The sequence below is a fragment of the Phyllobates terribilis genome, unplaced genomic scaffold (genome assembly GCF_046119375.1).
Source record: "Phyllobates terribilis strain yellow unplaced genomic scaffold, ASM4611937v1 Scaffold_3__8_contigs__length_932513732, whole genome shotgun sequence".
NCBI classification, from domain to species: Eukaryota; Metazoa; Chordata; class Amphibia; order Anura; family Dendrobatidae; genus Phyllobates; species Phyllobates terribilis.
In genome coordinates this window covers 416,567,377-416,578,115 of record NW_027362763.1, presented here as the reverse complement: position 1 = coordinate 416,578,115, position 10,739 = coordinate 416,567,377, and the positions used below count along the sequence as shown (strand labels likewise).

The following is a 10,739-nucleotide window of genomic DNA, read 5'->3' as shown; positions in this document are numbered from 1 at the left end:
GTATCAACAGTGACATCTGCAGATTTGGAATAACGCTAGCAGAGCACCGAACACAACCATCGAGGCCCATCAGAGCAATACCAAGAAATTGTGTTCTGGTTTTAGATAATTCATCCAGATAAATACATTAGCAACTTGGAGATGTCATTAGCGTCAAGGCTCTGTAACATAGGAAGAAAAACATTGACAAGGAGACAGAATACCGGTCCTTCACAACTTCTTTTAGGATAAATACATGATAAAAATGCATAACTTCCATCCCTAACCACTGGTTTATCATTAGAAGCACATCTCTCAGGAGCAGACTGCCCACACCGACAAAGCAGACTTTATTTTCTCCAGAATAAAACTCTTACCAGATTTCGGATCTATTCACTTCTGCATTAACTTTTCTCGACAACATAGCACAACTGAGTGTACGAGTACTTTCGCCCCCACTTAAATTGACAACCACCATGAAAGACGCCCATAATATTATAGTCAATGGGGCTTATGGGGTACTGCTTGTGTCTGTCCAGTCACAGAACCATCACCTACATGAATTTCGTTGTAGTGTTACCAGAACATACAGTAAAACTGACTTCTTATCGCTGATGTGAACTTTGCCTTGAAAATCTCTTAAGTCTTTAGTGATTATTCCTCCCTGTTTAAAAAGATTTAGCAAATACAACCTGATCACTTTTCCCTTCTACCCTCAAACAGTGTCCAGTCCAGGCAGCACAACTCCTATAAAATATGAGTTAGGGTCCACATTCCAGTAGCTCAAGAAACTTCAGAAGATTTAGAAAGAAACTGAACAGTACTTCATAATTAGCAAGTTTGCTTTAAAACATCTTTACTGATTTATTTCCAGATCCAAAAAGGCACCCCACATTTATGGTTATACTTTGTTGTGAGCGCAACATTTCTGATCAAAGACTCTTCGTCCAGCAAGAGCGAATAGCAGAATACATGAGAAGATCATGGTGGTCTCAGTGAGATGTCCAAGTCTAAGAACATAGAGGTTTGGCCAGAGAGTTGGAGCAGTGTCCAGCCTGACCATGATGTATCCGGCTATTTGCTCTCGCCTGATGAAGACTCTGTGACTTGAAATGTTGCACTTACTAGAAAGAATATTCTAAATGCAATGTCTTTTTTGGATCAGGAGAAAAAAACTCAATAAAGAACATTTAATGCAAACCTGCTAATTATGGTGTACTCTTCCGTCTCTCTTTCTGAGACTACATTCACACAAATGTATTTTCGATCCGATTACTGTCCATGAAAAAAAAAAAGGACATCACACGTACAGCAATAGGATCAATGTTATTCAATTGGGCTGTTCAGATGCTTGCTTTATTTTTTTTTTTGTTTACATGTACCAAACGTCTGCATGAAAAAATAGCAGCATGCTCTATTGTATAGGTGCACTTAAAAAGATCAAATCCCACATGGACTGCATATGGATAATAATACAGATGAAAAATCATCCATTTTTTTCTCCGGTTGAAAATTGGACGATGTTTCTATACACTTGTGTGAACTTAGTCTAGTTCTGTATATTTTTCTAGACCAATAAAGAATAAAAAAAAGTTAAGTCAGTGCTAATGAGACTTTCTCCACTCTGAATAAAAATCTTACTGTAAAGGAGGACATTGCGCTAAGTGCTTTACAACTAGTAATCAAGGTAATGCAGATCACTAGCAGTCATACAGTTTTGGCATGGAACGTCACAAAATCAAGATTTCCAGATATCTCATTGTGCTGAATGAATAGATTTACCTTCAATGCAACATGATACTTTAGATGGAATGTCCCTTTAAACAGTGATTACAACCACAAAGAAAGCAAAAAATATCAAACCAGATTAAGGATGTGGAATAACATTGAACCATGTGGGTAGAGACTTCTGCTGAATCACTCCATCGATTGGGAGAATTCATACAACCACTGGGACATTAATAACAATACAAAAAGAAAAGCAAATTGTAAAGTTTGTCACAAGCCCCAACACAATTACAGTAGGACTATGATATTCTGAAGTTCCTTGTGCAAAATGATCAGAAGCGAACATCATATTCCCCGGGGGGTCCAAGAGATATTTCATGTATCCATCAGACTGCTCATGAAGTTCTGGCACAGGGTTTACCCACATAATGGGGGATATCACATTACAATACACACAGTGCTTTGATCCTCAATTGTCCCATAGCCCTAGCACTTAGGTGGGATTAATACTTCAGGGTAGGCATGAAAATCTGCTGAGATTAGATTCTTTTGTTATATATGGAGAAGGTAATTACTGGCTTTGGTTGTCTTGACCAGGAAAATCTACCACTACTAAAGACACAATTTATATGTTGATGACCAACATCAACTTACCATTTTATTTCACAAAAGCAGAGAGATTATAGGAGAATTATTCCAATATTATGTATGAAAATTAAACATTTCCTAGTAAACCTCTAAAAGCCAAGATTAAACTTTAAAGTTCACGTCTGCATAGGAACATCGGCACATTTTTTTTTCATTCTATTCACGTTAAATCAGGTTAAAATGTGGGCAAATATCAACTAAAAAAAATGTTTCACTTATCCTTGGCAAAGCATGGAAGTCATTTAAAATGACATAGGACGGGCTCAAACAATGGGAAAAATGCTTTAAAAAACTCCACGGCGGCATTAATACAGGCCATTCACTGAACAGGACTACAGACCCCTCTGATAATTAAACACATGCATTGTCCCCCTGCCTCAGTATAAAACATAACATGCAAGCATTGGTAGATCGTATTGGAAAATTGGGCACAGATAAAGGGTTAACCAGCCTTGGGAGCCCCACACGGTGTGATTCAGCCTACTGCTATTACATACTCCCATTTTACTATTGTGCTTTGAACAGTTTAAAGATATTTCAGGTTAATGCATGTTCAAGCACAGATTAGTAAATTGGCATCTTAAAAAAATACAACATATATTTCATACGGCCAAAAAAAAAGGAAGTTTTATCCTGTCCTCCTGCTGACAATAAAGCAAACAATGAATCACGCTCACTTTCTGTACAAACCCCATAGGGGAGATGCCAGGTCTTTTGGCAGAAACCATCCACACGCTGATTATTTTAATATATTCTTTATTGAGTCCTGAGTTATTAAAATCAGGCGCAGTTTATAGAAATTCGGCTTTAATTTAAACTGCATCTCTCTCTTTTTTTTTTTTTTACAAAAAACAGTGCAAAAGTATTACTGTCGATGTTTTTCAATTCAGGATCTCAAATAATTACCAAAAAAACAAAAACAAATAAAAGAAATATTGTACATGCTGCTGTATAAGTCCTCATGTTATACATGCAAAGAATTGTAACTTTGGAAGCATTCTCACAACCAGGTATAAAAGAAAGAAAAATAACTGAAAGTTGAGGCAGTTATCGTTGACTGGTATCTGGATTGGCAATGGGTGGTACCGAAAAGAACAGGAAACCAACGGAAAGATAAAAAGCAAAGTATGGTTGCTGCTCTGCTAGCGTCTTGTACAATAATTGTATTGTTTTCATAGGAATGGATTCCTTATGGGGGAGTCTGGATGTTGAGCATGCGAAGTTCAGACTACAGTACAGAGAAAATGAGAATGCAGCAATAAATTCACAGTCAGATGGAGCATTCAGAAGCCCTGCACGGAGGGGGGAGAAGTTGGATTCTGCTTCTCCAGCAGGGAGTGAGGAGAGCAAGCGCAGGGTTAAATGCATTATCTGTACATTAAGTTCATGCATAGATAAAGTGTTGCTCTTGTCCAAAAATATATATTTTTTTATACATCAGAGTTTGTGCTCAAGTTTGTCAGCCTGGGATCTGCATTGATCTCGTATCTGTAATGATAGCCCTCCATGTGATCCCTGCAGGCATCTCGGATGTTGTATATCCACTTTTTTATACCTTTCCTGTTCAGATACAGGACGAGCAGGAAGATGACTCCGATGAGGGCCAGCACTATGCCCAGAAACACGTAGGAGGTCTGTAAGCTGTTGTCTATTATAAACGGTGGGCACTCCAGGTCAGAAACTTTGACAGAAAGTAACGAGATGTTATTCATCTTCTCTGGGTCGGAGCAAAGCAAACCGGAGGAGTCCTTGACTATCGTGGTGTCCTTGAGCCAACTGAGAAAGGGCTCAATTTCACAGTCACAGACCCAGCTGTTGTCATCGAGAAACACTGACAGACCAGGTTGGCTGGAAAAATCGAGAAGGGTTGCGTTTTTCAGGTTTTTTAAAAAGTTTTGCCTCAAATCCAAAGTCTCCAAGCTTTCAAGGTGGGTGAAAATTCCAGATCGAAGGCTGACCAAGGTGTTGTTGCTCAGGTCAAGGTGTTTGAGGCTGGGCAACGAGCTGAACATGTCGGTTGGTAAGTACATAAGATTGTTACCACTCAGGTTTAACTTTTGGAGATTCCTTAAGGAGCCATTCTGCAGGGCACCGGCCACGAAGAAGACCATGGACTCGTTGTAGAGAGAACTGCTGAGGCTGAGCTCCAGGAGAGGACTGCTAAGGTCACCACCGACCTGGAACGCCAGGTCGCTGACATAGGCCAGCTTGTTGTTACTCAGATCCAGATGCCTCAGACCAGGCAGGTTCCTGAAGGTATGCCTGCCCACATCTTCAAGCTGGTTGTTACTGAGACCAAGATTGCTTAGATTCGTTAGGACTTCATTAAAGGAGGCCTCCTGCAAAGTGCTTATGTGGTTGTATGTGATGAAGAGGTTCTTCACGTAGGCGGGAATGTTTCTGGGCACCTCATGTAGGGTCTTGTTCACACATTTCACAGTCCGGGCAATGTCCGAGCACTCGCATGACTGAGGGCACAGAGTCTGTTCGGACTGTGCCCATACACTGCCCACCAGATGTACCAACACCAGGACCAGTAACAGCGACCCATTCACAATTCTGCCATCGCCTCCCAGTCCAGACCCCGTCCTCCAGAGTCCAGATAAGGAGGGCACAGGAGAGGAAGCCATCGCCCCTGTCATTGTACTCTCACCCCAGGGCTCCTCTATAATGAGGGCGTCCGTCCTTGTTATTATTCCCAGCGTGTGGCGAGCGGAGCGGTCCTCCTGGTGCCAGGGTCTTCTCCGGATGATCCCACCTGAAGTAAACAGACAAGAGTCAGACATGGCAGCGAGCTCCTGACTCCACCACTAACCATGGCCGCCCTACAGCCTGGGGTCACCCCACGCCCTTCATCATCCTCACCCATTAACCCCTTCCCCCCAGCTCACTAATGCACACCCCGGAGAAGTGACTGGAGCGGCCACGGGGATGTGCCCCAACTCCACACAAGTCTGCACACAACTTCTCCCCGCGCACACATGTCCCGCAGGCGGCAGCAGCCATCACCCCGCTCCCGCCGTCCCCGCGCTGCGCCTCCTCCGCCACTTTACCTGGAGTCCTCCCTTGTTTATCCACAATTCCTGGCACTGGTCTCTCAGCAGCGACTCCTCCACATCCAGCCGCTCACACCAGCCTCTCACTCCGAACTCCTGCTGCTCCCTGGTCCTGCCTCTCCGGGAGGTACCACCAGCGGTAGGGGGGGACGGAGAACAGCGGCTACAGAACACCGATTCTCCCGAGCTGCGCTCCTCCAGCAGCTCAGCCCGCTGCGCACATTACACACCTGCTCCTGGTAGCGCAGGAGAGCGGGATCCGCCACAGGTAGCTTGATAAAGCGTCATGCGCGGCATGAGAACCCCCCTCCGAGGAATGGGAGCGTCCTGCGCCTGCCCCGCCCCTCTGCCTTGTACTGGCTGCTGGAGAACAGATGAATGTGCAGAGCAGAGCTGGTTGCCGAGCAGCGCACTGGCCGGACCCGCCGCTAATCCTCCCTCTAAACTTTGTTCTTAGCTGCAGGGAGCAGGCGCTGCTGGGGTCGGTGTCTGAGAGCTGCGGTATCTGGAGCTGCGGTATGAGGAGCTGCGGTATCTGGAGCCGTGGTCCTCCATAGGGCACGGTCCCTGGAGCGCAATGTTACAGGGCTGTGTGATAATGGATGGAGACTGTTCGCAGACAGCAGCACTGGGAGTAGTTCCCTGGAAGGCGGCTGCCATCTGGAATGCCATGCTGGACCAGGCAGCTTCACACCATGTCTTGTCCTGGTCCTCCTAGAAGTCTATGCAGAAATTGACAACTGGGTGTTACCTGTTTCAGCTGTGTCCCTGCCCAGCATGACATTGTCCAATCAGTGCTGACTGATTGGACAATAAGGAACTTGACACTCAAAGGTTTCAGTGAATGAAAGAATATTTTATTTGGCAATCCTCATAGTTGTTATTGTTTGGGTCATGAAATTGGACTTTCATCAGAACTGATTATCCTTATGATCCGGGTTGTGCTGCTCTACTGGAAAGCTCTACATGCCACTCCATAGCGACACATGTTGCGTTTTCCAATAGAGCTGCACAATGCAGATCATAAGTGTATAGCATAAGGCAATCAGTTCTGATGAACGTCCGATTTCAGGACCGAAGCGTGATCTATAAGGATTGCCAAATAAAATGTTGTTTCATTCACTACAACCTTTGAGTGCCAAGTTACTTATCTTCTATATGGGCATGTAGTTCACAGGAAGCTGATACCTTAATATCTGTAATCCGATGTCTTGTTCCAGAAAAATGTATGGTTTTCTAATATGTAAAGATGCTGTTCAGGACTATAGGCCAGACAAAGATCTCCCTGAGAATCTGCCTCCAGAGCTTATGTGTGAGACATGTAATGACTGACAATCTGGTCTCCTGATTTCACTTCAGAGCTGTGTGTGAATATAACTGACACAGTACAGCAGAGCTGAGCTTTGTCGCATTACAAACACATCAGCAGTTTTAGCTCTTCTCTCATATTGCTGTCAGTTCTGCTATACTGTTAGTTATATACACACAAAGCTCTGCTGGGAGAGCAGACTGTCAGTCATTACATGTCTCACCGCTAACGCCGCCTTTCATATAAAATAAGCATTGGAGGCAGATTCTCAGAGAGATTTATGTCTGTCCCATAGATCTTAATAAGCTCATTTACATCTTGAAAAACCTGAATTTTAGTTAAATAAGACATTGAATCTTATTAGTTTCCTATGACCTACATGTCCATCTATACGGCTTAGGGGAGGTGATTCTTCTGAGAGATTTATTTTAAAGAGGTTGTCCACTATTTGGACACTCTCTTATTAATTACACTCCCAATATAAAATCAAAATACCTTATACTCACCAACCACACTTGTTTCGGCCCATCGATGCCAGTGTTGGGTCTCACCTCCTTTGGATTCCCAGGGAAAGTGTGAGCATTGCAGCCCACTAGCAACTGCTGATTTGCTGCCAGGCTCACATGGCATAATAATGGAGACCAGGTGTCGACATCGCTGGAATGGCACTGTTAGGGGAGGTGAGTTTTTATTTTATATTGCGAAATGTCGTAGAGAAAAATTGTAAAATCCATAAAGACATCTCCGGAGGGAAGACATATCACCCTCACATTGAACATTGGGATTAATTATAACTGGTGAAGTGAGAAAGAGCTGATATTTCAACCTCCATTGAAGTAGGACCTCCTGCCATGAACAGGTAATTACAACAAGCGATCTGCTGAGAACCAGCCAACAAGTCTAGGATTCGTATACTCAGGTGGAGAAGTACAGGGGCTTTGTCTGTTTAAAGGAATTATCTCAGACTCTGGAGCCAGTGATCAGTGATGAATATTGGGGTTTGCATTGATCCGATATTTATGGGAAATATATTTTCGGCATAGCAAAGAGATGAACATAACACATTTACTCATATCACCGTAAGACCAGTCAAACACTTTCAGCTTAATATCGGACATATGGATGATGCTATCAATGCCATGTTTCATCTCTATAGAAAGATTAAATCCTGATAGGAAACATGACGACACTATCTCCCGCCTGGGACCTCCAGGGGCGAAGATATCCTGAAAGTTCGGGCTTTCATAAACTTCTAAAAAGACCAAGCATATCCCACGACGAGCCTCCCATATGAGCTCACCAAGTGGAAGTATGTGGGCGTAACCTTGATCTAATAAAAAGCAAAGTTTGGGTTTTTGTATTTTGTCAGCCCGGGAAGATACAGCTTGTTGTGGTTCTGTCCGGTTTCCTAAAAGGAGTGCTTCCCTCCGCTAAGCTCTGAGCCATTTCTGTGACATGGGTTTCGTACTTTTCTTTTGTTATCCCTTTTATTGTGTATGATTGTTTTTTTTCACATTTTGTAACATCTTTGTATATTTTTTTTTATAAACACTGCCTACTTTTCTGGATTAAATATATCAAATTTAATAACTCCGTTCCTCTTGCTCTGTAAACCGCACCCCTGAAGCCATACGCTACCTGTAACGGGTGTCCAATCGGCCTGTATAAACAATTGGTGGTGGCAGCTAGTAGTTCCTCTTGTTGTGGAGTTACTAGTGATCATATCATGGTACATATACATATATTCCATGCATTGGAATTGAAGGTGTATATACCATACGCTCACTGTGAGTTCTCCAATAACTGGCCTAGTAGTGGAAACAGCCGCTGCCTCGTCCATCACTCGTCACTCAAATGCATAATTGTCCTGATGATTAGAGGCAGCAGAGTTCCACCCCCCTGAGAAATTGATGACAGCGGTGGGAACTGCGTGATTCCCCCTTCTGTTATCCCTGACAGTAGTATTTAAGAAGTTATTTTTCCAATCAGTGGAACGGGTTACAGGGGAACAAAAGTTCCAGATATAGATACATAGTGAGTACACTTATAAGCAGTCATGGAGTACCATAAAGAACCCAGATAGTATATACAGAGATAGGGAGTTTCCTTACTTGTATCTGATTTAGACCGTAAGTCAACGGAAAGAACCAAAGTATACAGATAGATGATCCAGTGAAAAGCTATAATGAAGGGATATGTATCAGTGTCATAGAGCACTTGGTAGGGAACGCAAATTGATGAGTATGAATACCTTCACAATGGTACCAATATTTGTCAGCCTGTGGAGATCTAGAATAAAGGTGGTACCTGTTATAGGAATTGCCAGTAATGTAGAGCAATGAAAGCATCGGCTTATAGATGAGGGTATATACCTGTAGATCCTGCGTCTATGACGTCTCTGAGGTGGAGGTCTCACGTGTGGTGGCTGTGAAGGGTGAAGGAGTGCCTTTCCCACGCTGTGCTGTAGGCAGTGTGTTGTCAGGGCGGTCTTTTGTAAGCGGCGCCGCGCGCTGCCGGAAGTGCGTCATGAACGGGGGCGTGGACCCGGAAGTGGCACGCCACGGCCGGTCATGTGCTGTGAGAGAGGCCGTCACGGGTAGCCATGGTGATAATAAACAGAACGCTATCTATAGATGGCGCATGCGCGGGCCGTATTATGTATAGAGTGATGGGATAGTGTAAAAACGAAGTAGCGCAGCGCACTTCAGGCGTATGGGGTAGGAGCCAGTAATGGTGCAGTAGGAGGGGCAGTAAAAGAGGGATACTATCATGGGAGATGAAAGAAATAATGCAGTTAGGGACATTCCCAGTAGTGGATAAGCTCTAATATGGCTCATATTGCGCGTAAGAGAAGATCAAGTAGTCCACTAAGAGATTATAATAAAGGGGTGGGTTAGGGAAATATAGTTAGGAGGTTCTCGCTTGTTATATCGGAAGAGGGGAAAAAATATTTATTTATTATTGTAGTGGGTAGAGCAGATCCTGTGGTGATGGGGTCACTGTATGCTTAGTGGGAACAAGTTAGGGCAGTGTTAACTCGCCTATACGGTCAAGGAGATTCAGTGGGTCTGTAAAGGAAGGAATAGGTTAGTATGTCCAATCTATTTCTCTATTGAGCCCTTTAGGGGAGAGGGTCTGCAGAGTATAGATCCAATAAGATTCACGTTGTTTCAACAGTCTGATGTGGTTACCCCCCCCCCCGGTCTGGGTCTTGCTACATGTTCGATGACCTGGAAGCGGAGTTGGGCCACGGTGTGTTTTGCTTTAGAGAAATGGTCATGTAGCTCATAGTACAGGAGCATTTCTGCTACATAGAGGTGATCTGCTCATCGCCTCTATGTAGCAGAGGCAATCAGACAGTTGCTGCTTCTAGTCTCCTATGGAGACTATAGAAGCAAGCAAAAAGTGTGAAAAAAATGTTTTTAAAAAAATTGAAAAAATAAAAAAGTTTAAATCACCCCCCTTTCGCCCCATTCAAAATAAAATAATAATAATAAAAAAAAAAACACATACACATATTTGATATCGCTGCGTTCAGAATCGCCCAATCTATCAATATCAAAAAAGAATGAATCCGATCGGTAAACGGCGTAATGAGAAAAAAATTCTAAACGCCAGAATTAAGGTTTTTGGTCGCCGCAACATTGCAATAAAATGCAATAACAGGAGATCAAAACATCGGATCTACCCCAAAAAGGTATCAGATAAAAACTTCAGCTCAGCGCGCAAAAAATAAGCCCTCACCCGGCCCCAGATCCCGAAAAATGGAGACGCTACGGGTCTTGGAAAATGGCGCCATTTTTTTTTTTTTTAGCTAACTTTGGATTTTTTTTTCACCACTAAAATAAAATAGAACCTATATGACGCGCCCCCTGGGCCATGTTGTTAGGGATACCCGGAGCCGGATCAGATGGGGGTTGTAGTCTCCGAGTGGCTGTGACCCGGTCCGTGCCCAGGGTGTCAAACTCAGTGTGCGGCAGTCCTTGCAGATGTTCTTAGTGTCGACTACGCCACCCGTT

General features: G+C 43.6%; 1 protein-coding gene across 2 annotated transcripts; it reads right to left on the bottom strand.

The window, feature by feature from the left end:
• Nucleotides 1–3,094: 3,094 nt before the first annotated feature.
• TPBG (trophoblast glycoprotein) lies at nucleotides 3,095–5,794 on the bottom strand. 2 transcript variants are annotated; one of them, XM_073675621.1, is made up of 2 exons: nucleotides 5,409–5,794; nucleotides 3,095–5,113 (listed from the first exon to the last, which is right to left on the bottom strand). In XM_073675621.1, the coding sequence occupies exon 2, from the start codon at nucleotides 4,995–4,997 to the stop codon at nucleotides 3,786–3,788; it is 1,212 nt and encodes a 403-aa protein (XP_073531722.1). In that variant the 5' UTR covers nucleotides 4,998–5,113; nucleotides 5,409–5,794; the 3' UTR covers nucleotides 3,095–3,785. The 2 variants fall into 2 exon arrangements, with proteins under 2 accessions (XP_073531722.1, XP_073531721.1); XM_073675620.1 differs by lacking the exon at nucleotides 5,409–5,794 and adding an exon at nucleotides 5,257–5,401.
• Between the last annotated feature and the right edge of the window lie 4,945 nt (nucleotides 5,795–10,739).